This window comes from Trichoderma asperellum, chromosome 5, assembly GCF_020647865.1.
Source record: "Trichoderma asperellum chromosome 5, complete sequence".
Classification (NCBI taxonomy): Eukaryota; Fungi; Ascomycota; class Sordariomycetes; order Hypocreales; family Hypocreaceae; genus Trichoderma; species Trichoderma asperellum.
The window spans coordinates 122,157-147,645 of record NC_089419.1 but is presented as its reverse complement, the minus strand read 5'-3'; the positions used below and the strand labels follow the sequence as shown (position 1 = coordinate 147,645).

The 25,489-nt window shown below is 45.7% G+C and overlaps 8 protein-coding genes across 8 annotated transcripts; 3 read left to right on the top strand and 5 right to left on the bottom strand.

The window, feature by feature from the left end:
• Window positions 1-21: 21 nt before the first annotated feature.
• Window positions 22-672, bottom strand: TrAFT101_008192 (uncharacterized protein; the record flags this gene model as incomplete). The annotated part of the gene is made up of 3 exons (XM_066128264.1): window positions 22-90; window positions 149-573; window positions 648-672. 3 exons carry the CDS (start codon window positions 670-672, stop codon window positions 22-24), a joined length of 519 nt encoding a protein of 172 aa, XP_065984382.1.
• Window positions 673-744: 72 nt separating this feature from the next.
• Window positions 745-1,314, bottom strand: TrAFT101_008191 (putative NRPS-like protein biosynthetic cluster; the record flags this gene model as incomplete). Its single annotated transcript, XM_066128263.1, has 1 exon — window positions 745-1,314. One exon carries the CDS (start codon window positions 1,312-1,314, stop codon window positions 745-747), a length of 570 nt encoding a protein of 189 aa, XP_065984381.1.
• A 4,758-nt stretch (window positions 1,315-6,072) lies between these two features.
• Window positions 6,073-7,945, bottom strand: TrAFT101_008190 (uncharacterized protein). The gene is made up of 2 exons (XM_066128262.1): window positions 6,733-7,945; window positions 6,073-6,657 (listed from the first exon to the last, which is right to left on the bottom strand). The coding sequence occupies exons 1-2, from the start codon at window positions 7,882-7,884 to the stop codon at window positions 6,121-6,123; spliced, it is 1,689 nt and encodes a 562-aa protein (XP_065984380.1). The 5' UTR covers window positions 7,885-7,945; the 3' UTR covers window positions 6,073-6,120.
• A 528-nt stretch (window positions 7,946-8,473) lies between these two features.
• TrAFT101_008189 (uncharacterized protein) lies at window positions 8,474-10,478 on the top strand. The gene is made up of 3 exons (XM_024908010.2): window positions 8,474-8,529; window positions 8,588-10,017; window positions 10,131-10,478. Exons 1-3 carry the CDS (start codon window positions 8,500-8,502, stop codon window positions 10,438-10,440), a joined length of 1,770 nt encoding a protein of 589 aa, XP_024762402.2. The 5' UTR covers window positions 8,474-8,499; the 3' UTR covers window positions 10,441-10,478.
• Window positions 10,479-11,021: 543 nt separating this feature from the next.
• On the top strand, window positions 11,022-11,985 carry TrAFT101_008188 (putative secondary metabolism biosynthetic enzyme; the record flags this gene model as incomplete). The annotated part of the gene is made up of 2 exons (XM_024903794.2): window positions 11,022-11,748; window positions 11,819-11,985. 2 exons carry the CDS (start codon window positions 11,022-11,024, stop codon window positions 11,983-11,985), a joined length of 894 nt encoding a protein of 297 aa, XP_024762403.2.
• Window positions 11,986-13,427: 1,442 nt separating this feature from the next.
• On the bottom strand, window positions 13,428-15,306 carry TrAFT101_008187 (uncharacterized protein). The gene is made up of 6 exons (XM_066128261.1): window positions 15,148-15,306; window positions 14,799-15,086; window positions 14,461-14,738; window positions 14,288-14,406; window positions 13,852-14,236; window positions 13,428-13,789 (listed from the first exon to the last, which is right to left on the bottom strand). The coding sequence occupies exons 1-6, from the start codon at window positions 15,173-15,175 to the stop codon at window positions 13,493-13,495; spliced, it is 1,395 nt and encodes a 464-aa protein (XP_065984379.1). The 5' UTR covers window positions 15,176-15,306; the 3' UTR covers window positions 13,428-13,492.
• Window positions 15,307-16,418: 1,112 nt separating this feature from the next.
• Window positions 16,419-19,621, top strand: TrAFT101_008186 (NRPS). Its single transcript, XM_024908011.2, has one exon. The coding sequence runs from the start codon at window positions 16,453-16,455 to the stop codon at window positions 19,513-19,515; it is 3,063 nt and encodes a 1,020-aa protein (XP_024762406.2). The 5' UTR covers window positions 16,419-16,452; the 3' UTR covers window positions 19,516-19,621.
• Window positions 19,622-20,136: 515 nt separating this feature from the next.
• Window positions 20,137-24,940, bottom strand: TrAFT101_008185 (uncharacterized protein; the record flags this gene model as incomplete). Its single annotated transcript, XM_024901872.2, has 8 exons — window positions 20,137-20,887; window positions 20,941-21,337; window positions 21,405-21,454; window positions 21,514-21,677; window positions 21,739-22,049; window positions 22,130-23,844; window positions 23,903-24,684; window positions 24,746-24,940. The coding sequence occupies 8 exons, from the start codon at window positions 24,938-24,940 to the stop codon at window positions 20,137-20,139; spliced, it is 4,365 nt and encodes a 1,454-aa protein (XP_024762407.2).
• Window positions 24,941-25,489: the final 549 nt, after the last annotated feature.

Below are 25,489 nucleotides of genomic sequence, written 5' to 3'. Positions count from 1 at the left end.
TGGTTGTGGGCATAGATCCCATTAAGACCAATGCCTCTGGCTTCGGATAGGATGGAAGAATTTTGTTAAGCTCAAAATTAAGACGAGCAGCTAGTGATTACATCTCAGCATGAAAGTTATTCCACTGATGTAATTTGACTGGGCTCACGATTACTAAAAGCCCTTGGCGAGATGCAACGTTGGCTCTTAAGGGAATCCGCGTAATTTCCACTGCGGTTGTAAGTGCATGTTGTCGAGGAATAAGGCGTCGGATTGTATCCTCTAGGCCTGCTATGTCGATCCGCTGTCCTCTTAGTTTTATCTCGGACCCGATGTGGTCGACATATACAAGCGTTCCATCTTCACTGCATCGCACCTGGTCACCTGTCCTAAACAGTCCACCCTTTCTTCCGAGCTCGCCGTCAATACCAGCAAGGAGCCATGGTGGATCAATAATGAATGTTTGTGAGTTGCTAGGCTTCTGCCCGATGTATTCTAATCTCATGAGCGGCCCTTCAATAAGAATCTCGCCAATAGATCCAATAAGCGCCAGTCGAGATGGATTGCCAACCTCAGTAAGCCAAAGATTTGTCCCTAAGCCGCGGCCAATGATGTTAGCCTGCGAAGGCTTCTCAATGGCGGAGGAAGCACAGAAGACATGATGGTACATTCAGTGGGCCCATATACATTCATAAGACGCAAGCGAGTTCCCCCACGGCTCAATGTCACTTTGTGTCAAAGGCTCTCCTATAAGAATCAGGGCCATTAGGGTTGTAGTACGCCGACATCTAGGGTTCGTGAAATGGATGGGATAAGCTGGGCTAAATTGGCCTCGCGCTTAGCGATGAAAGAGCTCAAATCCCCCTTTCGGATGCTGGCATTGGGGACACTGAGACAAGCCCCACGTGCAATAGTATAAAAGAAATTGAAGATACACGCGTCGAATGCGTATGAAGAGCCATCGAATGATCTTGCGTTATTGGCAAAGCCAAGGAAGTCGGCCTGATGGTGGATTGCGCTAGAAAGGTTGGAATGGCTAATTTGTACTCCCTTGGGTGTACCTGTGCTGCCAGAGATGAACAGAGCATAAGCTAGGTCATTTGGCTGTGTGTTATGTTCTCTCTCCCTATCAATGGAAGTAGTATAACTTACGAGGCCGAGTGACTTATCGATGATGAGGCTATGAGGAGCAAGCCGTGCTGCCTGGTCGTTCATTTTCGCAGAGCATAGAATTGTATTAGGCTTTAAGGGTTGCATGATGCCTCGCAACATGCCCACTGGGTGTTCTGTATCCAGTGGAACGAATGCTGCACCTGCTTTGAGGAGGGCAAGCATGGCGACGTTCGCCCACTTTGATTTTTCGAATAACAGAGGCACAAAACAATGAGTTGTGACGCCATGTTGACGGAGCAGCGGCATCAGCTGGGCTGGGACGAAAACTGACCTAGCTCTTGGTAAGTCAATGTACCGTCTTAAACGTCAATTGCGTGCATTGCAGAGTGCCGTTTCGCAATCTCAGACAATGTATGGTGAATTGAAATATAAAACGGCTGTGGTACCGTCTGGTTCCACCGCCAAATATCTTTCAATTCATAAGGAGAGATAGTATCGACATCCTGGATCCGAAAGGAAATATCGTTGCTGACCAATGACAGCTGCTGATGTATATGTACCATATTTTCGACAGTTATAGCAATGAGCTGGCCGCGCTTTAGCACATTCCTTGCTGTGCTCGGTTTTCCTGACGCTAACATGGACTTTTGACAGCGGTAGCACATCCGGTACTCGCAGCCCGGCCTTTAAATGTTCCTTGAGCTCAGGGGCATGCTTCCAACGCCTGCTACATGTGAACGTTTTTGGGCCTCCACATTCCTGAGCATGCTTCTCGTTCTCTGTCAATAGAATTTTCGCCCTGTTGCATTTTCTGCGCATCCAAAATTTGCAATTCTCGTAGTGTGCTTTTGCTTCGCTCTTGGGAAGCTGTAATTTGCATTTATAGCAATTTATAAATGGCGACCCACAAGTATGTGTATCTTTCTGCCAAAGCATCATGTGTCTCTTACAATTAGGGCATTTCCATCTGGCCTTGGGACGATGGAAATCGACAGGGGGGTTGATCTTGTTTGCCTATCAGGGGTTTGATAACCCAGGAGCCATTTGTAAGCTTCATAAAAATATGCCATCTGTAGAGAGTTTCTTGGCTGTGGATAAGTTGAGTCTTCAGCTATTTGCCGCGCAGGCAGCGGAAGCTTTTGCGAATCAAATCGCCTGCAGTGTTTCTTTGGATTCACAGGTGCATCTTGTAAAAGATCTTTGATCTTCTCTGTAGTCTGTTTAACCCTTATCCCATCAGACAAACTCAGTCGAAACAGTTGCCTTCTCATGGATGCCTCCTCGAAAATGAAAGAAATATCAGCCGAACCCAAATATTTCTCTAGTAGGATCGACCATGCTAGAAATAATTCCACGGTGGTCCAGCGATCATAATGAAGGTTGTTGGCTTGGTTGCCACTGGAATTGCAGACTTCCATCGATTCCTCCCTCCCTTGATATATGACAAGATGGAATACCGATTAATTTGAGTTTGCGACCCTGACTGTGAGCCTTAAGAGGTGTAACACAACAGTGGGATTGGATTGCCTACCAAAGCAGACAAAGATGCTGGGCGCGAAGCCAGATGCTGTGACGCGATGAGTTTCACGCGGCGAGGAGGCAAATATGGTTCTGCACGCGTGTGTAACAATTCCTCACCGTAAATTAAGGGTTCCTTTATTGAACTTTCCAGATCATTTGGTCAATTACGCTTTAACCCACAGGTTAAATGCGATTACTTTAGTGTCTTGGATGCTATAGGCTGCTACCCCTCAGCTCAGAGCTCGTGAGAAGAGTGCCTAATTCTATGTCGCTATATCGCAACTCCGCGCCTGTAATAGTGGAAAACAGCATCCCTATAGTGGGTATTCTGACTCTTTTCTATTTAGCTATTTAGCTACGGGGGGTTCACGATCCCTTTCGATAGCGTCTGTATCGACGACATTTCACCAAGTATTGGGTAGAAGAGTGGCGAGGCCTACAAAGGTATCAGAAGATCAAGAAAATTACTCTCAGGACACTCGTACCACTGATGGAAGTATTCTCAACTTAGTGGCCGTGTTTGCCACCAGTGTCGGTGAAGTTGGCGCACATATGCATCTCGCATGGGTTAATTTTCCTCTCCAGATTACGGTTGCATCTTTGGTGCTGTACAGCATACTTGGAATTAGTGGCATTTTAGGTGTGATCATGATGCTTGCTGCCTTGCTATTGAACGCCCTGGTATTCAAACGCCAGGTGACAGCTCAAATGAAAGTGTTGGGCGTAGCTGATTCTCGTGTGTAAGCGAGCAATGAACTTATTACCAATATCCGCGTCATCAAATTCTGTGCATGGGAAAAAGAGTTTGCAAAAAGGTCGATCGTTTACGGAAATTAGAGCTCTCAGAACTACGTATCCGTTTCTTCTAGTAGTCAGTATCTATGGCTGTCTTCTATTCCTTACCTTTTATTACTACACTCTTGATTTTATTCATCTACAATGCCGTCGAAAAAACAGTCGTTGGAAACTAAAGCCGCTTTTCCCGCTCTAGCTATATTCGCAGTCCTACGCATCCCGCTGGATAGAATGCCGTCCATAGTATCGTCCATGCTTCAAGCACAGGTCCCTGTCAGCCACAAAGAAAAATTCTTAAATGAGGGAGGAACTAGTCGACATAATCAATTAATGGAAGGTAATGAACTGATAGTTGGCTTTGAAAATGCCACCCTTGAATGCCAGCTCAAAATGACGTCGACACTAAGGCCAGTGACGATACGCAGCTTGCCCAATCTTCGCCCACATACGCATTTCGCGTATCAAATCTTCAAATAAATTTTCACAAGAATAGTCTCAATGTAATTTGCAGGCCTAGTAGATCGAGCAAATCATCGCTGCTGTTGGCACTGCTAGGAGAGATGGAGCTCTTGCGCGGCCATGTACATCTACCGCTGGCGCAACTGCCGATCGACGATGATTCCAGAATCGCCAAGACAGCATACCGTTCGCAGGAGCCTTGGATCATGAACCAAACTATTCGAGCTCATATATTATTGGAGCTGCGATTCCAAAATCACCGGTACAAGATAGCCCATGATGCAGTAACTTTGAGCCGTGACATTGCAGAGTTTGAGGACGGCAATCTTGCCCATTGCGGGGGAACTCGGTAGTCGCTTGTACGGTGACCAAACGCAAAGAATTGCATTAGCGAGAGCATTGTACAGCCGTGCTCCTATCCTTCTTTTGGATGACTGCCTAAGTGCACTGTACTCACGCACTGGAAGACATATACATTTCTACGCAATTAGGAGTCCCCTGATGCAAGGGAGAACATGTATTCTTGCGATACATCATGCTCAGCTTGTTCTTCCCCACTACGACTATGCGGTCTTTTTAGAGAATGGAACTGTAAAACAGCAGGGAAATACTTAAGAATTGGTGAAACTTGGCATTGTTATGACAGATGGATTTGTTACCAAAACGAAAGGCGATTCTAAGACGATGGACTTTACATATATTCCAGAAGTGGTAAACCCTGGTGTGCTCCATATCCAAGTATCCGAATCATCGGATAGCTGGGCCAAAGATATAAATGCATCTTTGGAGACCAATGTTGACCCGGTATACCATAAAGACAAGGGGGCTGGAGTTGTTCCTTTTTCTGTTATCATAACCTCTCTTAGATCCATTCCAGCGGGTTCTGGACAGTCGTTTTCTTCGCATTTGCTCTTCAACAAATTGCCTCTCTAGGAACGAGTTTCTGGGTGAGGACATGGACTCATAAGTTCGACTAATTATCTGCTTGACATACGTCCTCGTCTCACTTATCCGTGATCTCATGACTTTATCTGGAGCTCTCAAAGCCTCAGTTCGAATATTCGATAGCTTGCTGAACTCTATTCCCCATGCCCGCTTTCTATTCTTCGACAAGATTCCATTTGACCAAATCACAAGTCTATTTTTTACAGATGTGGAAGCTCCTCACTCAATAAGCGCTTTTCATACCTTCCTGCTGTGTGGCCTGGATAGAGGAACTGTGAACCCCTGGGAACGCTGGTATAGCACTTATATATACTGCAACGTTTAGCGGCAATGTAATTTGGTTTGTACAACTATATGCGATTGTTCAGCAGAGTTTCAACTCGGTCGGGCGCATCGTAGAGTACACAGATATAGAGCAGGAGCCGAGTGAACCACTCGAGTCAAAAGAGCGTTTCCATACTCGTAAAGAGCTTGGCGAACAATAATTATGCATATGGTTTACATATTTGACTAACTAATTATTTAGCCATAGACTATGGCCAAAGATAATTGAATAGGGCTTAATACTGGTTTCGGGGAAGCGTTGATATGCGTACCAGCGAAGTTATTGCATTACAAGAAGCAGTGATGCAAATTACCCTATCAGGTGTCCTCACATTTGCTATAGGCTACAAAACTTTACTCCCAGATAATGATTTGCAAGCAGCCTGGGTACATGCCACGATCACCGTTCGTCTAAAAGCAACACTGCGAGGCCATTCCGCTATATCAATTCCCGTGCTTGAAGATTCGAAAGGACTTTAGAGGCACAAATTTCCACCTCTACCCTACAAGGCTCTGCCTCAGCGTCTGGTGATCTTACAACAGTATTGTCGTGGCCGAAAGAAGGCATTGATTTAGTCAACGGCATTGCTGCTTCCACGACAGTTAGCATCTTTGCTATGCACCATGCAAATCATCACGCAGTGCTGACGTCGGCTCTTTCGGCAATGGTAATCCAGGATTGTGAGCTCTATACGATATGTAATCCTTTAGATAGTGATTTCCCATTCAGACATCTTTGGAGTTGATTCTGATTGAATGGTACCGAGACGCACCCTGGACAGATTGAATGTGCCGACAATGTTAGACGGCTACCCCAAGACTCACATCTTGCCACTGATCTCCATGCACCAAAGAAGTATTGCCTGGACGACATGATACAAGACCGATATACTTCGCGATCGACTGCGCAAGAGCTAGGTCCCAAAAGTGAAGACATGGCACTGATAAATATATAATTTATTATATATATATATTATTATTATTTTATACAGCAGCTACTGTAGTAACCCCAAGAAGCTTCTGTCGCTTCATACATAATGCTGCCAAGATCATAACACCTCCTGCTACTGGAATTAAAACGAATACTCGCTGCATTGCGTACACTAGAGCTAAGACAACCTCCTGTTGCAACCCCCCCTGCGCTTTTCCTAATACTTTGCTCTGGACACCTGCAACAGCGCTCTCGATATCTTGTTCTGAGAAGTTCTGGTCGGATAGGACGGATCGCAAATTTTTGACAGCCGTTGAATGGTAAATCTGCCCCGCAACGGCAAGAGCGATGACTTGGCCTCCAAGTTGCGATACGTTCTGCAGGCTGAGCGCTGCCCCAGCGTTCTCTGGTTTAGTGGTAAGCGTGGCGATAGAATAGCCAGACAACATGGCCAAGCCACTACCGATTGCTGTGACTACACACAAGCCGTAAATAGTTCCGGCTGATGTGCGTGGGTTGAGATAAACAGTAAGGAGTGCGCCGCCAACCGTCAAGAATGTGCCACCAATGACGTAGATCAACATGTATATCTTTATGGCACTTAGGAAATACCCAGATGCAAGATTTACGGAAATGGCAACGATGACAAAAGGAAGCAAACGAACAGCTGCTTTTAGGGCACTATCGCCACTAGTGAACTGGAAATACACCGGAATAAAATACATTGCAACGTAGAGTGTTGTGATGCCGGCTGCGGTCGCGATATAGAGTAGAACTTGTGTGCGTTCACGTAAAAGATGGACAGGAAATGCACGGTGAGCTTTGGTGGTGAAGATGGCGAAGTACTGCTGGAGGACATATGCGACCAAAGTGACTCCCAAAACCACCAAAGTCGCGATAGTCCTTCCATCGTGCCAGCCCCATTGGCCACCTGCCATTGAGAGTGCTAAGAGAAAAGTGACCCAGATGCCAGCGCCAAGGATATAGCCGACAAAGTCAAGATGGGCAACCCGTTCACGTATACTGACGCCTCGTGAAGGGCGGATTGAGGGAAGGCAGAAGATATATGCCGGAGCCGAAACGGCAAAGATGACAAGATTGATGTAGAACGCCCAGCGCCAGGTTGCTGACGATGTTGCAAATGCTCCACCAATGACAGGGCCTAGGATAGCGCCAACGCCCCAGCAGCTTCCAATGAGTGCCATGTACAAACCACGTTCCTCTGATGCTGTCATGGCCAAGAAGTAATTTAAAGAACCAAGGTAAATGCCGCTACCCCCGGCACCGGCGATAACACGACCGACAATCAAAGCACTCATGGTTGTAGCGGCACCACAGAGAGCCGAACCAATCTCGAAAAGCACCACAGTTGTGAAGAAGATCCATTTGATGTTGAAAGAGTTGTACAGGTTTCCAAGTGGAAGAATGACGCATACTGAGCCCAGAGGAAACCCTGCTCCGACCCATACCAACTGTTCGACATGACCAAACTGTTCGATAACGGATCCTTGTACATCTGCTGCAATAGTGGTATCAAGACCATAGAGAATGCAGCTGATGTAGAGAGCGACACAGATTACCAGCCAGCGAAGACCGCGGATCTGTCGCCCTTTGACCCCCAGCTTGGGATTAATGCTATTTTGGTTTGATGAGCCCTCTATGGTGTTGACATTGTTTGCGTTATATTTCTCTTCTCTATGCTCGTGATTCGATTCGGTCGACTGAGCCCCTGGCTCCTGGGAGAGAATGGCAGACTGGAAAGGCATGGTGTTGGTGGCTAGTAGTAGTGAACACTGATGGGTTGTAAGAGAAGGCATGGCATACCAGCCAGATATACTTATTGCTGCAACAACAGAATGAAATATACAGAAAAAAGAAAGTTCGCTGACCCAGCAAAATTACTTAACAAATCGGTGTATTTATCATCTGATGCCTAAGCATGATGGTATCCTTATCTGTATCGGAGGATCATACGGATGCTATAGACAGTATAAGGTTGGCTAAAGCGATAGCCAAATTGATGCGGAAGTTATGTGGAGCGTCATATGGTGTGCGAGAATCGAGCTCGATCCAATTGTGGCAAAGCATCAGAAAATTTCCTCTGGTGTCTCGAGCTTCATCCCTTCAACTCCGCCAGCGACTAATGCCCCAGAGCCTTCAACGCATTAGCGCTAGAGCATTAGTGCACCCATGGCTTCCAGGTTTGAAACAATCCCCTACCTAGTGCCGCTTAGGTTCCGCGGATGCTTTAAAATGCTATGGTCCATCGAATTAAGGTTATCAATCTTCCATTATTTGTCAGCGGCCGGTAGCGATGTGCTTCCGCGGAGGCTCTAAAAACGACCTCGTTTCTGAAGCGAACACAATCTGTTTTACAACGGATGAAAGCGTCATATTAATTTCCATTTGGCTCAATCATTATCGTTGTAACGATGATGGAAGGTTCGAAAACTACTAGGAAGGTATAGACTACGATTTCCACCTCGTCGCAGAAGAGGCAATGAGCTAATCTAGCGAAAGTCGTGTGACTTCTGTTACCGGCGCAAAATTAAGTGCGATAGACAGAAGCCTCACTGCTCACATTGCATCACGTATAATCTTGACTGTACCTTTACAGCACCCAGCCGCAAGCCTGGACCGAAGAAACGACAGAACTCTGCAAATATCGAGGGTGGCACAAGTAATACGCAAGGTCATATGCGGCAACTAGAAGCTATAATCCAGCAGCTCATTGACCGCTTAGAACTTGCTGAGGAGAAAAGTGATGTTCAGTCTTTACCTCAATCTGACGGGGCCACGGAGACCACCACAACGACACTGTCAACCATCGTAACAAAGCAAGACGACAATGGTGTTTCTAAATCGATGATCCTCCCTCCTCGAGAACATGCCCTACCTGTCATACAAATCTACCTCAAGGATTTTAATACAGTATTACCCTTATTTGATGCCAAAGCCCTTCTGCATTTAGTCCACAATTGTTACAATGTTGGACCCGTACAACGAAATCCGGTGGCATGGGCTGCCATAAATATTGTTTTAGCTCTCGCACAACGGTACACTCTTGTGGATTGTCATAATGTCCCCTCCCCGGCTGAGTGTATTAGCAGAGCAGAATCAGTGCTCTCCACAGTGGTGCTGGGTGAGATCCAGCTGCTTAATATCCAAGTCTTGGTGGGCATGGTGATGCTACTTCAGGCCTCGCAAGATCTCCAGCCTTCGCTGATCTTGATTGCCACCACAATGCGTCTCGCACATGCGATTGGCTTGCATGACTGTACCTACTCGGCGCATCTGGATACTCTCCACGCGAGACAGCGTGCTTATGTGTTCTGGCTAGCGTACATCCTCGATAAAGACCTTAGCATGCGCTCGAAACAGCCATCGATACAGATTGATGACGACATCAACCTTGACTTGCCGTCGCCAACAGTTGTCGAGTATCAGATTGCGGGCATGAGTGGAATCAACGACACCGGAAACGATACTGGCATCATCGCTACCACCGACAGAACCGTCAAGATGAATTACTTTGTAACTCGCATCCAGCTGGCCACGATTGAAGGCGGCGTATATGATTATTTGTATTCAACACGCTCTCAAAAACGTAGTCCGAAAGAGCGTTCTCATGCACTACAGAGCGTAGCCTCCGCCCTTGAGCAGTGGAAAGTCTCCATCCCACCCGAGTTTAGCGCCTCTGTGGCCCTAATGCGAGTACCTTATGATGTGCTACGCTTTCTCGGAGAATTGCACTCCACTACTCTGGCTTGCACAACTCTCATAAACCAGGCCCATGCGTGGGACGCCAAGTGGGTGGCCAGCATACGCAGGTATGGTAGGCAAGGTATTGTACCAATTCTGCCGCCAAAATGGGAGGTGTTGGTACACGAGGCGCGTGATCTAATGGTTTTGCTTGGGACATTGGGCATGACAGATTGCTGGAACTTCTGGTAAGGTAGCCGAGGCTGCATCCTCGTTGGACAATCACAGCCCCCAGTGTGTTTTTGCTTGTTTGGTTATATTGATTGCTGTTCAGTCAAGATCACTAACAATGACATTATAGGAACACTGGTTGCTCTTATATGACAGCTATGGTGCTCTTAACAGCCAATAGCATGCATAGGCCGCAACACAATAAATTGGCATTAGATAGCCAACTCATTGAAGTTGGGTTGCAAACACTGGAAAAAATGGTGCAGGAGACGGGGAGTGAAATGTTAAAGTCATTTCAGGCTACTTGTGCAGAGTTGTATCAGCACACCCAACGACGATGCGACGAAGCAGCTATAATAGCTAACAATGTTGACTATTCATCGGTGTTTCTGGACACAAAATATGGATCTGAGGAAAATGGCCAAAGTGATGGTGTTTAATTAAACTAAGCTAGATCAGTAGAAGACAAAAAGATTCCCCCTTTGACAGGAAATTAATTCATTTCCACAAGTCTGGCGCACACTGCCGACTGGATCCTTGCGTTAAATACTATATATAGAAAGCTATGGCCGAATAGAAGAAAAGCCGCGGAAGCTCTCTCAATATCATTTATTCTGCATTGGTTATTAATATCTGAGATTGCTTTTATATGCTTTGTAAGCCGCTATTTGTAACCATCTCCATTGTAGGGCTTTCGACAGCTTTACAACCATCCGCGGAACCTCCATATGGCGAAATTGGCAGAAATATACGTGAAACAAAATTATCTCAAATTTTCTTGCTTACATACACTACCTAGTAATAGAGAATACCGGCTGGTCATGATATCTCTGCGTGTAGTATATATAGATTGAAGCTCAACTGCTCATTATCAAATATGTCCTCTTCTTCAAAATAATGCTAAACGATATAAATTACTCAGTCATCTGATATAGCTTAATACTTTCCATCTGATTTCTTGTTCACCGCTGTGGACGATTAATAACCCCTGTCGAGATATTCCCAGTGTACCAACTCAAAGATGGCCAGCTACGACGGTCCGTATCAAGGCAACGAGATGTTTAAATCCTTCACTAAGACTTGGCATACTACGGTTTACCCTGCAATCTCGCCTTCCCTGCCCGAGGTCAGTGCTGCTGGAAAAACGGTCTTCATTACGGGGGGTGGTAGCGGGATTGGGAAGGCCACTGCTATCGCCTTTGCAGAAGCCGGTGCCAGAGTCATCGCAATTTTCGGGCGCCGCATTGAGAAACTGCAGTTGGCAGCAGAAGAAATCTCCAAAGCCAACCCCGAAGGAGTCACCACCGTGGTTGTTGAGGGTGCCGATATTAGCCAGCGTCACGCTTTGGAGGCTGCCTTCGCCAGCGCTATCCACAAGGCTGGCGGCGGCAAGATTGACATCTTTGTCAACAACGCTGGCGTCCTTAAGCCGTCAAACTCTCTTGCCACTTACGGCGAGAAAGAATTGCGAGAGAGTATTGAGGGTAACATAATCGGTTCGTTCAACGCCATACAGGCGATGGTCCCCTTGTTGGCGCCGAAAGCAAAAATCTTAAATATCTCCTCGGGCCTTGCGCATATCAACCCGCTCCCTGGCTATTGGGCATATGCATCCTCCAAGCTAGCAATCGTTAAAATGTTCGATTTTCTACAGGCTGAGCATTCAGACCTTAGCGTTTTTAACATTCAACCCGGCGTTGTTACAACTGAGCTTAATGAAGTTTCCGGTATCCCAGGCCAAGATGATGGTAAATTCACTGTCCTTTAGTTTCCTAATGCCATCTGTCCTTATTTTACAATAGCTGATTCCTTTCTTAGTTGCACTTCCAGCACACTTTCACGTTTGGCTTGCATCCCCTGAAGCTGAATTTCTTAAGGGAAGGTTCGTCTGGGTGAACTGGGATGTAGACGAACTAAAGTCTCACGCAAAAGACATTAAAGAATCAATGCTATTGAAAGTGGTATTAAACGGCGTGCCAATGTGAGCCTAAAGCACAAATAGAATCTTACTATTATATAAAGCTAGATAGCTCAAAAGATACATTATATTTTATAAAATTGGGTTCAAAAATAAATTTTTAATACATTTTAAACAAACTCTCTGACTGATGCCTTCAGTTCCTTATAAATAAAAGGTAATTTTTATAAGAGCTTCTAGTTATGTCATACACTCTCTTCCCTGTTAAAAAACTATAGCCAGTACAACTAAAACTCACCGAGGTTTCTCCAATTGATAGGCATCGTCGGATAACAGCGTGTGTTAGCTGATGCTTGCTTGACGCATGTTGACATGGAGTTGATATATTGTTATCTTACAATGTCAACAGCTGACCTGCCTCTTCGTCATTTGCAGCCGGTGCTCTGCCGAGTGTTGCATTACAATACGCTACCTTCCTCCATCTGACTTTCGCCATTGCTGTTGTGTACAAAGTCCAACTCACTCCCCACGATTAAATTGAAACCCACGCTCTTGTCAATTGCCATTGTTGTATCAGCATTGAAGGTGCGACTAAGTCTCTAAGCAATGTAACGCCTGGAGATCTTCGTATGCTATATTCCGCTGCAGTTCTCCCATGTCTCCACTACTTGATTTTGGGCCCGCCACTAGGCGAATATCTGGTATTTTGTGATGGCGAGTACAGCGGCGACAGTATTTTAGTCTTGCTCTGCGGCATTTGATCTATCCAGGGCTACAAAGGCGTCGCGGCCCACTGTCCCACGATCATGGTAAACAATTATCATCGATATTAAACGCAGATTCTAAAAACAACGACTGTCAGCCTCACCTTTAAAAATTACAAAACCTCTTTATAAGCATTCCAGACGCTGAATTTGGAAACAAATATCTCGACGCGCTTCATGAGTTAGAGCGCTTTTTTTCCTTGCAGATGTCAATAGCTGTAACAGCACGCTAGGTTAGCTTTGAGCCATTTTCCTCATGGCTGATTATTCTGCGTGTCCGATATGTTCGTGAAAATGGTAAAAAGGCAAGAAATTCCTCTCGCTCGCAATTTTTGCGTACTTTACAATAGTTCTTGAAGAGCATGAATCAGAGTAGCCAACACCTGGGTGGGCAGAACATATGATGTAAGGTATATGAAAGATCTCAAGCCTTGAAAATAGGAGATTGGTATATTGACCAGTTCAGAGATGGAGAGGAGCCAGGTTCTTTGATGTCTAATATAAGAATCTGACTTTCTCTCCATCCTCAAGTCGTACGATTTGGCTGGCGCTGCTGTCACATTTGCAACCAGGTCTGTTTCATGATAAATAACCATGGCCGAATGACAGAACATATTTGCCTATCCCGCGTCTCCATAGAACGCCTTCAAGTCACACAAGCCACACCGCCTTATATAGAAATAAGAAATCTATGGCCAGTCTCATAGAATAACAATTAAACAAAAAGGAGGGGCACGAGACACAGGCTTGATTAAGTTATTCAAAATGATCTGTTACAAAAAAGGGCTCAACGGTTAATAGTTGATGGCCTTAGTATGTATTTGAGATCTCTTCCCAAAGCATCGATGCGTCCGAAATGAATGCAACGTCTGACCAGATAAATTGCCTCAAGATTTCAAGTATCCTTGAAGGAGAGCTACAGATCATAGAGAACCTCGCGGTTATATTCGCCCGAAGAAGATCAATATACCTTGATCTAACAGATCCAGGCGAAGCAAATGTGCCACCGATATACAGGAGCCAAAGCAGCAAGTCAGAGTTTTCATCCCATATCGTATCCTTTTCAGCCTTTTGAAGTTGATCAAGAAGTTTTGAGGATAAATAGGACTGCATAGCACACATCAACATAATTTATCCACGATATACCAGGATAATAGAACATGACCTACTGGAATAACTAGTGCGCACCAAGCATGACAACATAACATGACAGAACAAATATACGCTGCAGTAGCGCAACACTTCAGCATGGGAGAAGGTATTACCAGATTTACAATCCTCGATTGAATAAAGGCCGTGTGGTTGTTTATGTAGGACATAAAAAAAGGATCACCCTTTTTATAGCTCGAACAGTTTCGTATACATTGTAACGCATATATATCCTCCAGTATTTCGAGAAAATCCTCACTAAACAAATGTGATATTATCTCAAACCCTGATGGAAGTTGGTAGAAAGTAGGTGTGAATGAGTCTCGCCGCCAGAGGAGTTCCGAGAACGTAGTGTGGTCAACGATTCGATCAGAACCTGAAAGAATTGAGGCATTCAAGTCTTGCCTATACTATTGTTAGGTATTGTTCTTTCCCTTCCTTGGATGTGTGATTCACCAGAATATGGCACGCTTGATGCCAACCGTGAGATAGATGCCTTGACTGCGAGAGATTTCGAGTAGCTGGCTCACTGCTGCCATGTGAAGTTGGACTTGAGAGGTCATTCCCATCTGAGCCTTGAGCAAGAGCATTTAGTATTCCTGTAAGCTAAATCTTGAATAGATACCTACCTCTACACCCACAAGTAGAAGAATGGCTCCAATTGTGGACTCTAACACAGCACCTTTGATATAGGCTACTTTGTCTCTAATACAGCCGATAACGCAGACCTTGTATTTCAGGCATTCGAGGTCCAAATTTCCCTCCGTCACTGCAAACAATAGCGAAAACATAACTGCATTCGAAAGGGCTGGGTCAGTCAAGCCCGTACGGAAGACGGTGTGAAAATTTTGGAATGCGAGCTCCTCTGTAATACTGAAGACCGGCTCAGAGGCTTTCCTAGCTCTGCCTAAGATATTTAATGTTAAAAAAAAAAGACTTTTGTCCTTCGTGGTAGGCAATTCCTTACTGTCCCCTAGTAGCATCTGCAACCTTGAAGTGTCCACAGGGAGCATACCAAACGGATCGATCGCGCTCGCGGACAAAGAAGGGGTTAAACTCGGATGATTTGTAAAATATGATTTATTTATCAGTGTATTATGCTCCTTCAAAAGCGTTACTCGAAAGTTGTCAGTTGATTTTTGTTCAAGTAACCGTTTGGCCTTGAGGGCTTGCTTAACTGCGTGTGATTTAGCCGAGCGATTTGCACCTCGACCCTGTTTACTGCAAGGGCCATAAATTGAAATGAATTTAAAATCTTTGGCTCATGGTATTCAGAGTTTAGTTAATACAAGATGAATTGGATATGCATTGCCTACCATCTGGCTTGAGCGGCTGGGCAACCATAATGTGCAACAGTCACCCGTCTGGAGGGGACCACGTTCTATCTTAACTCGTAAAGGGTCTAGTAACAAGACACATTAACTGCGCTCTGCTTCTCTTGTTCTTGCATCAGTCTGTACAGACTTGCCAGGTGGATTTAGGACTGGAGCCTGGAAAGAGTGTCAGTTGCGTCGCTTATAAATCACCAAGCGCTATAGTTTCTTCTACTATGGCGCCAGCCCCACTATACTCTTTGGGATAAACCTTACTACCCGATTTGGAAGTACCTCAATTGGCATCTCCGTCGTACAATCGGAAATACATCAATTTGTTTACTAACAGTAAACCTCATCAATTTAGGTTCTGGAATACGCACCTGGCTATCTCCCGAACTTATTCTACCTGTATTATTTGTCTATTCTACATTAACTACAGCCTAGTATAATTTCGTGCAAAATAATAGGAGAATGCGGGCCGTAAAGCACTGTCAAACTGTCAGCCAAGAAAAAAAAAAAGGTTCAAAAAAAAAAAAAATAAAGTTATAGTGGCTGCACTGTCAGCCAAGGAACAAATAAAATACAGAAACTACACTGTCAGCCAAGAAAAAAAAATTACAGGGACTGCACTGTCAGCCATAATACTAAAACCCCACTAAATCAGGCTAAAGTGGTTGATAGAGTATACTTACTGACCAATAGAAGTGCCAGGGATGTCATTGTTCTAAATACTCGGTGCTTGCTATCAAATACTTTTTTAATCTTTTATACGAAATGAATTAACATGAATTAACTAAAATCTATTTTACTAAAATACAAAAAATACATTAAAAGACACATTAGATTTTCCTATATACTAAATATTGTACTAATAGTTAACTATTTATTAGCTTATATCCTAAACAAAGGAGATACATGTAGTTCTATAACATCCTTGCCTTGTCCTTATATACCTAATAATACACTACACGAAGGGCCCTAGATAGTGTACCTGCACTGGTGAACAAAGCGGGTAACCCAAAACCAACTAAATAATACCTCTTTCGAATTACAGCATACAGAGCCGAATAAATACTATAAAAATACAATGTATTTATCAAATTGATTAGTAAGGTACTAATTGCTCTAGTGTGCTGCTAAATATCGCTTACTTCATACATTTGACAGTATCATGCGCATACTAATTACGTGTATAAGGGAAGAGCTACTTGATATATAAATATGTCTATATGATTCCCCGCAAGTAAGTCTCAGACAGACTTATCTCACTTTATCTTTTGAAGATTCTTAGAATCATCCCTCAAAATGACGACAACGGATGGAACGAATGGGGTTCATACTCCTAGACACCTTGAGGCTACTATTGTCGACCAGTTCGATGAATGGGCCACGAAAACACCCAACTCCATTGCTGTTGAGTGGCGGGGAGAACAGCTCACGTACGCTGAACTACGAACGGCCTCGTTTCGCGTTGCTAGAGCTCTCTTAGCAGCTGGCGTTAGGCCCTATGACAAAGTTGCGGTTCTGACCGATATGTCTCTTGAGATGCTACCCTCTGTCCTCGGCGTCTTGAGGACTGGGGCCGCCTACGTGCCTATTGACGTAGCCGCCTGGAGCCGTTCTAGAATCGAGGCGACCCTGTTCGAACTCTCTTCCCCATTTGCCATTGTCACAACCTCGGTCCCTGGACTTCAGCTACCAGTTTCCACGGTGAATTTCCAGAAGCAGTGGCTGCGGTCTCCGTTAGGAAACGCGGCTGAGCTGATTGCTCAGCTGGATGCCCTTCGCAGTGGATTCAAAGACGATCTCCTTTCATGGATTATCTTCACATCGGGAACTACTGGCAAACCAAAAGGAGTCATGGTATATCACAGAGCTATCTACGCCCTCGCAATCTCCTTCAACCACAGTGATTACCTCGAAGCAGCCCTTGGAAAGGATATCCGTGTCATGTTAGCCTTCTCCGTTGCATTCGACGCATGCGCTGCTGTGGTATGGAGCACCCTCACCAAAGGCCGCGCCGTGGTGATGGCTTCGTCATCGAGCTTCCCAGATGTCGCTACCACTTGCGAAGTTCTACACTTGACACCGTCCATGTTGGCTTCATTAGTCCCGTCAAAGGCATACGATCCTGTGGTTTGCATCTTCTTAGGTGCCGAGGCACCCAACGTAGAAGTCGTCCGCGAGTGGGTCAATCCCAACAGAAAAGTCTTCAACACGTACGGTCCGACAGAATCGACCTGTGTAATCAGTCTCGGGGAGATCGACCCGGCGAAGGAGCCTCCGTTTGGCGAAATCGTTGCTGGCGCCAAGATTGTGCTCGTAGATGACAAACTGGAAGAGTGCAATCAGGGTGAGGTCCTCATTGGCGGGCCTAATTTGGCTGCTGGGTATTTCAACAACCCCACGCTGACGGCGGCTAAGTTCATCCAATGGAATGGTGAACGTTGGTACAGGACCGGCGATCTCGCACAGCGGACAGAAGAGGGAGACTTTGTGTGGGCGGGTCGAACAGATTCTCTCGTCAAAAACCGAGGCTTCTTAATCAATATCGAAACTGAGGTTGGGCCCGCGCTGTTAAGCTTTCCTGCAGTGCGTGTCGCTTTGGCACTTATATGGCGGGACAAACTTGTTGGTTTCGTTCAGCCAGCCTCTGTTGATGTTGACGAGCTACGTGCCTTCCTGAAGGAACGATATGATCCGTTCGTTATTCCGGATGATATCGTAGCACTAGACAGTTTCCCTCTCACTGTTAACAGTAAAATTGATAAGCGTGCACTCTTGGCCCAGAGAGATGAAGAATTTTCCCAAGATGATGAAGGCTTGGAAGAGGAGGGGAAAGAGATCTCTGGTCATGATGCTTTACGCTTAGCCTTTTCGAAGACCTTGCACGTCGCCATCAAGAAGTTGGACGACGATTCATCGTTTACTAGACTCGGTGGAAACTCCCTGACGGCTATTAGACTTGCCAATGTCCTCAAGAGTTACGGATTCTCGGTCTTAGCCATTCAGATCTTGAGACTGGACACAATAGGAGCATTGGAAAAGTCACTTACGAGGATTCATGAGGCGGACGAAGCAAAAGACTACACAACAGGGATAGCTGTCGCTACTGACGTTCAGAAGTTATTCCTCCGAAAATCGCTTCAGAATCCGGATTTCTGTGCTCTTATCGGCACAGCCAGGTATGTTGGAGACGCTCTTGCCGTTCCAAATACCAGCGAGCTACACGATGCTTTCATCAAGGCTTTTAAAGCTCACAGTATCTTTGAGACACGTTTTAAAACGTCCGATTTCTCTCTTTCTGACCTTGGACGGTTGAATCTGAATTGGAATGAAGTGAGCGTAGGAGAAGCCGAGTTTGAAGGTACTATTATTGCGGAGGAGGAGAAGGCCTTCCAAGCCATGAAAGATGTTTCTCTTGTTGATGTTGAGGTCCCTTATTTCGATGTCACGGCTATCTCCATTCCAGAGCGAAAGGACATTGCCTTCGTTACACGTGCTCATCATGTCTTGGGGGATGTCTTTTCGACAGCTATACTGTTTCGTGACGTGGAGCGCGCGTTGGCCGGAGAGCAAGTCCCCCAGGGCACTCGATGGGATGACTTTGCACGTTTCATGGAAAGTTACAAACAAGAAAACTTGCCGAGAGCCATTTCCACATTTGAAAAAATCTTGGGGCCACTTCCTTCTACATCTGTGTTGCGGTTACCAAAGCCACAGAATCCTCCCCAGACGGAAAACTACGATTTAAAGATTCTTAACTCTCCTTGTGCCTTCACCAAATCTGCACTCGATGCCGCAGCGCGTGCTCGAGGTATTACTGCTACTACAATGGTCTATGCTGCGTGGGCACTGTTCCTGAGTAAGACCACGGGGTGGGACCGTGTCGGGTTTTCGATAAGCTTGTCAGGACGCACAGTTCCCTGGCCACCGGCGCAGGCTGTCGTAGGTCCTGTCGTAGGCAAGTCTCCCTTTAGCACTGCTGTTCCGGCCCAGAAGAATGTTCACGAGTGGTTGTCCGAAGTCCACAAGACGACTCTAGACATTATGGAATTCGACGGTGTGACAAGCTCTCTACCTGAGACGATGCTAGCAAATCCAACTACGAATTCCACCAACGTACTCTGTTTTCTCGACATGCCCCAGGCCTCTACCAGCTGGACCTTTAAGGATAAACAGAAACACAATTACTTGATGGATTGGTATCTATTCCCACAGGGGGACGGCTTGAAGACCGAATTCGAGTTCAACTTCGCAAAGATCGATGAAGACTGGGCGAGGGAGGCGGCTAAGATTCCCGGGAGAATGCTGGAGGGGTTAGTCAACGCTGGAGAGAAGACATTGGTAGGGGATCTGTTGAAATAAAATATCCATGTGGCATGGTATGCACTTCAAAGTAGCGATTCAATATACTTAACAATATGGATGCCCTAGATCAACTGAGAGATACTGGTCTCGCATCCAAATCGCCTCTTTATGCTTTTTGAGGATAATGTTTCAATGCCTCTCATGTTCTCCTAGATTATTCTACCGCCAAAAGCCGTAATCGTAACAATACAGGGTAGACGTAAAGAGCTCAACATGGACGTGATGTGTTCCTGTGTTTCGGTGTCGGCGAACTGGTCGTCTGGACGAACCTCAGCAGTAGTGGTATTATATCACACATTTTTATCAGATGGCGATGCATAAGGTAGATATACATGCGGAGTAGAACAGCTTGTGAGCTACGTAAGAAAAAGAATTCGAGTTTACACAAATGCCAGACTGCCAGAAACCTAGGGTTTGGCCACTGAAATACATCCTCTAGCCAAAGAACAAATGGTACAAAAGTCAATTATAATGTCAACGGTATTATTGAAAAGCATATGCGTGTTGAGAAACCGCCAATTATGTGAGGCATTCTAGACAAGACTAAACTCTCGGGGGGCGAATACACCATCTACGCCCATTACTCGGCACTATAGTGATAGCTCATAGATCGCTTACCTATTTATTCCTCACTCTCACTAAATCCCCAAATTTACTCTCCGCCTCTCGCGACAACACCACCGGATTTCCCACCTCAACAATCTCTCCTGTATCCATGACCACCACCCTGTCAAAGTCCATAATCATGTCCAGTCGGTGACTTACCGCAATAACTGTATAATCTTTGAACTCAGTCCTGATAATCTCCTGCATGACGCGTTCTGTCTCTTTATCTACGCTAGAGCTCACTTCATCCAGCAACAGTATACCGCCATGTTTTGTATTGGTCCCGGATTTTTGTTTTCGAATGGAGCGTTTGAGCAGCGCACGCCCAAGCGACATGAGCTGCCGCTGTCCAGCACTGAAAGTTGATGCGCTCATCCCCGCGTCAAGGCCGCCACGCTCCTGAATAAATTTCCATAAGCCGACAGCGGCAAGCACAGCCTCGCATTCTTCGCGTGTTGCTTCCTCGGATACATCGAGATTGGCCTGGAAAGTAGATCCGTCGGGTAGAAAAACTGCTTCTTGGGGCACTGCGATAATGCGCTGGCGTAGCACAGACCGGTCTAAACGGTGGAGCGGCAGATCATCAATCCAGATGTTCTCCGCCGTTGCTGAGATAGGATCGAGAATCTTGAGAAGCAGGGCGATTAGACTGGATTTGCCGCTACCGGTACGACCGCAGATGGCAACCTTCTCTCCCGAATCAACCATCAGATGAATGTTACGGAGGGCGAGATTGGTTACGGCACTATCTCGATCTTCAACGCTGGTCGGAGAATTAGCATTGCAATAGTAACATAGCTGGTATATGACCCTTACGCATAATTGGCGGATACACCCTTTAACTCCACCACGCCACGCTGAGGCCACTGTTCAGGTGGAATAGTGGTCTCCTCCTCTCTGTCTTCCGGCTTCACAGTCTCGTTGAAGGTCTTGAGTCTAGCAATCGCCCCGAGAGAGGTTTCAAGATTGGTCCAGAAAAGCACAATACCGGCAAGATTTTCTCCAAAGCTGAGAAGACTGTATAGAGCAGCACCCGCAAAAGCAGAATTAGAGTGAAGGCGAACGGCAAGAGTTGTCATGGCTACTGCTAGCAACATGACTACCACATTGAGAACGAGATTTAGCCATTCTTGAATCATGAGAAGTAGATACGAGGGTCTTTGACTGGAAGTGAGTAGACGAGCGTTCTTGCGGATATCGTCAGGAATAAAGCCTGGAGGTCTCGTCTCAGCAATAACGTCATGGTTAAGTGAGGAAGATATAAAGCGTTTTGCACTCACCGAATGCCCGCAGAGTTGTGATACCTCTGACGGTGTCAAGGAAATGTGTACTAATCATAGTTTAGTAAAGACCACGGCATCATATGGCGAGAGGCTTTCATGGACTCACTACAGGGGGCTCTTAGCTTCTAGGTCAAGCAGCCGTAGTTGCCGTGAAGTGCGGAGGTAAAATCTCTGCACCATGTATAGCAGAGCGATGAGGAATGGGAAGCTGATGGCCAGGTAGCGAGACGAAGTAAGCATAACAGCCATTTGCCCTACAACTTGGGTGATCTATCATCGGCGTCAGCTGCTGAATTTGAGTCTTCTGAAAGTTCCATCACGGCAGACGTACTGAAAACAGAGTGCTAACCACTGCATCTGGAAGTTCTGTGTCTATGAGGTTCAAATCTTGCGAGAACAAGTTCGTAATAACGCCAGTGTCAGTATCAGTGAAGAAGCGTAGTGGTGCTCGAAACAGCGTTCGCAAGATATCCTGATGCAAATTGGCACCAGCCTTTTTGATTGAGACGATCCAGATCGAGGCACCAAGGAGAAAGAGCGATATCAAGGCGCAAGCCTGAAGCAAAGCATATAATCCAGCCCAGTAGGCATAAGAGTGCACTGGATGTTCTGCGTTGATATCATCGACCCAGTATGTGAGCCCTGTAACGTAGTGTTAGTTTAAGTAAACCGACTCTCCCAATATATCTGACGTTAAAACATGAATCACAAAGACGGCTTACAGATTGTAGAGAAGTTTAAGAAGAAGCCCCAGAGTGAAGCAAAGAATAAAGCGCATGTTGCCAGGAACCATCCCATGCTCTTCATGTAATGCTTGTATACTGTGCCGTCCCCAACTTGCCGCGATGCATCCATCTCGGGCGCGATAGTTACATTGGCCGTCTTCCCTTGGTTTACTTGCGACTTCAATTCCTGCACGCTTTGCTTCGAGGTTGATATTTCCGAAGAGGTATCGTCGTCAAACGAATTCTTTAAACCCAGACGTTGGAGATAACCCTGATTAGCCATTAGTTCCTTAAAGGTTCCTTGTTCGCTAATGGTGCCGTCTCCAAGCGCTATAACATAGTCTGCAGAGGGCAAATTTCGAATGCTATGAGTACATAGCAAAACCGTAGAGCGTCGCCGTTTGAGTAGTCCATCTACCCCAAAAACCTTTCGGAAGACCTGCTCCTCTGTATTCGCATCTAAACCGCTGAAGACGTCGTCAAGAATAAGCAAATTAGTTTGCAAATATAGGGCTCGTGCAAGAGAAACGCGTTGTTTCTGGCCTCCGGATAGAGAGATGCCATCCGAACCAACATTTGTTTGGTCCCCTTGTGGAAGAGTGGCAAAATCGAAGGCCAGAGCTGTAGCATCAATGACTTCGGCATATCTCTCGTTATTGACTGGAGAAAACCCCACGATATTATCTTTAACTGACCCGTTCGAAAGGAATGCAGTTTGGTCGCAAAATCCAACGTGCGGAACCCTTGTATTCAAAATCAGATGACCTTCGTGGAAAGGAATCTCTCCAAGTAGTGCCTTGCAGAGCGTAGATTTTCCAGAGCCAACAGGTCCGACCACAAGAGTAAGTGAAGACTTGGGTATCTGAATGTTAACGTCTCGCAAGACAAACTTATCTGCCTCCCAACCAAAATTTCCATTTTGGATGACCACTTCCAAATCAGACGAAGGTACATTGTCTATTGGAGCTTTCTCCGAACTCCGCCTAATATCAGTAAAGACTTGGCGGAAATCCTCACGAGTCTCGCACTCCAAGAACGCCTGAATTCGACCTATGCAGGCTAGTGCTGAGATGACCTCGGGGATTGATTGGAATACTTGAGATAGCGGCAACGTCAGAAGCGTAAGAAACGAGAGACTCGTAAATACCCTTGAGGCATTTAGTTGATTTTGAGTGAATGCGAAGGTAAGGGCTGGGCTGATCAGCAGCGGAATAAATCCTAGGAGAGCCGCTCCAATGAATATCTTGCGGAACCGAACTCCAGCGACTAGTTCCTCAACGCGGAGATTCTGTACAAAATTGCTAACAGAAGAAGAGATACCGGATATCTTCAGATTCTTCATACTAGCGATGACTGTGGCTGTCAGGCCAACTCGTTTCTGGACCAATGCCATCCAATCTCTCTGTGCGTTCCCGATGAAGTTCATAAGGATCACCAGGCCGATGAAGCAAAGAACAACTACTCCAATGGGTGCGACAAAGACTGCTCCAAGTTGACTATTTAACATCCATGCAGACAGTGCGACTTGGATCACGCTTGCCCATATATCATGCAGCTGCCTAAAGCCCATCCTAATTCGCTCAATGTCTGTGCTCATTAGAGTCAGCGCAGCAGTGTCATCGCCCGTCCCGATACGAGCCTTTGTAGCTGTGATAAAGGTCTCGGTGACCAGTATCGACCTCAACATAGTTCGCATTCGATGATGGTAATACCTGGAGATATGTATCAGCAGTGTATATGGTTAAAACCCCTTTGCGAATGTGAGCATACCGGTGGAAGGCCCAGCAGAGGGCAATTCCTGCGTAAATGAATAAACTGGCACCGATGAAACCGTATCCAATGTTTGGATCAAGTTCGTCCTCAGCAAGATAATCTAACAGCCTTTCAATAAAAAAAGGTTGAGCGAAAGTAAATCCAAGTAATCCCAAACGTGGAATTATAGGAAGGAGCAGAGGTCCTTTAAGTGTGCGTATGAGAACTTTTGTAAGACCAAATTTGTCACCTTTCATTCTAGAATAGTTTAAATTCTGATAGAACTTTTCGCGGAGCGTTTTGGGGTCCAAGGAGCTGTCAAGGGAGTAAAGATCGTCGATAAACAGAACTTTCTTGTATCCAGCCAAAAATAACCTGTTCATCCAGAAGAAGACGCCAAGAGAGAAAATGCCGCTTGTTTCCTCTGGGCTATGCTCCTTCTCATTCCAGCTTATCCATTTAGACTTTTGCTGTGACTCCAACACAAGCACTACAGCTTTCAGAGCTGTAGCGGCAGTAAAGAGATTGCTATAGATGCGCTCAGCTGAAATAGCTGATGAGAGATAAAGCGTTCTTGCCTGGGTCACATCGAGCAGAAGAGATAGGAATAAGTAGCCGGTCAGTAGTATAGAAGGCCTCGCAGATCTGCTGTGTTCAACGATACTAAGAGGTATCATGAAGACGCCTGAAAATAACTTTAAGACCGATGCAGCTATGAATATGCGTGTTGCGTGGAAGTGTCCAGTTGCAGCCAGAACGAGTAGCGTGAGTTGAAGTATGGTATAGATTGCGATAGCGCCCTACGGCGACGTAGTTAGTACCCTGGAATTATGCGTTCGAATACATGGCAAAAGAACATACCACTTTGATGAACCGGAAAATTGGCGCATTAACCACAGCAGGTTTCCGTGCCTGGGTGACCGACATCCATAACGACGCTATTATAAACAGAGCAGAGGGTATAATAGATAAAAACACCTGCTCAAACTCTATATTGAAGTCGAATTGCTCGTCATTCTGCTGGAACAGTTGGCCCTCTCCAGCAGTAAAAGGCATTTTGGACAGTTGACACGTCGAATAATTCGACTCGAATTGAATTAATGGTTACCACAAGTGTAGATTGTTGAAAGATGAAAATGAAGTGTATGGTGCAATAGCAGCCATGCAATCAGCCAACTGTCGGGGTAGCGGAGTTGCGGAGAAATCACTGTGGCTGGCAGCGGACTACTTCATGGCTGAACACGGCACGGCCCATCATTGGATCCAAGTGTGCGGAGTATACTTCAAAGGGCTATCTATAGGTCACTGCCAGTACTTTATGAGATAGGAAAGCTGTATAGGGTACTACATGGGCCTACCGCATACACGGTATGTATATAAATAATAAGCTAACGCGCTAAAACAGCTAACTTAGTCTTGCAGAGTAGCGGCGTGCGATTAGCGCCATAAACCTTACAATAGACCAATACCTATTACTATAACAGCTCTTTATAAACGAGTACCAATCGGAACAGTAATGACTAGTACATGCCTACCTAGGTACCTACCTATCTAAAAAGTACCTAAAATCTCGTCAGAACTTATATAAGTACCTCCATTTAGTCG

Bases quoted from the DNA above. Each gene is read 5' to 3' on its own strand.
- TrAFT101_008189 (XM_024908010.2), top strand. From the start codon at position 8,500: ATGATGGAAGGTTCGAAAACTACTAGGAAG. The intron at 8,530-8,587 runs GTATAGACTACG...ATCTAGCGAAAG, and splicing joins GTTCGAAAACTACTAGGAAG to TCGTGTGACTTCTGTTACCG. The intron at 10,018-10,130 runs GTAAGGTAGCCG...ATGACATTATAG, and splicing joins ACAGATTGCTGGAACTTCTG to GAACACTGGTTGCTCTTATA.
- TrAFT101_008186 (XM_024908011.2), top strand. From the start codon at position 16,453: ATGACGACAACGGATGGAACGAATGGGGTTCATACTCCTAGACACCTT.
- TrAFT101_008190 (XM_066128262.1), bottom strand. From the start codon at position 7,884: ATGCCTTCTCTTACAACCCATCAGTGTTCACTACTACTAGCCACCAAC. The intron at 6,658-6,732 runs GTTCGTTTGCTT...AGTGCCATAAAG, and splicing joins ATAGTGCCCTAAAAGCAGCT to ATATACATGTTGATCTACGT.
- TrAFT101_008187 (XM_066128261.1), bottom strand. From the start codon at position 15,175: ATGGTTGCCCAGCCGCTCAAGCCAGATG. The intron at 14,407-14,460 runs GTAGGTATCTAT...CTCTTGCTCAAG, and splicing joins TTCTACTTGTGGGTGTAGAG to GCTCAGATGGGAATGACCTC. The intron at 14,237-14,287 runs GTGAATCACACA...ACAATAGTATAG, and splicing joins ATCAAGCGTGCCATATTCTG to GCAAGACTTGAATGCCTCAA.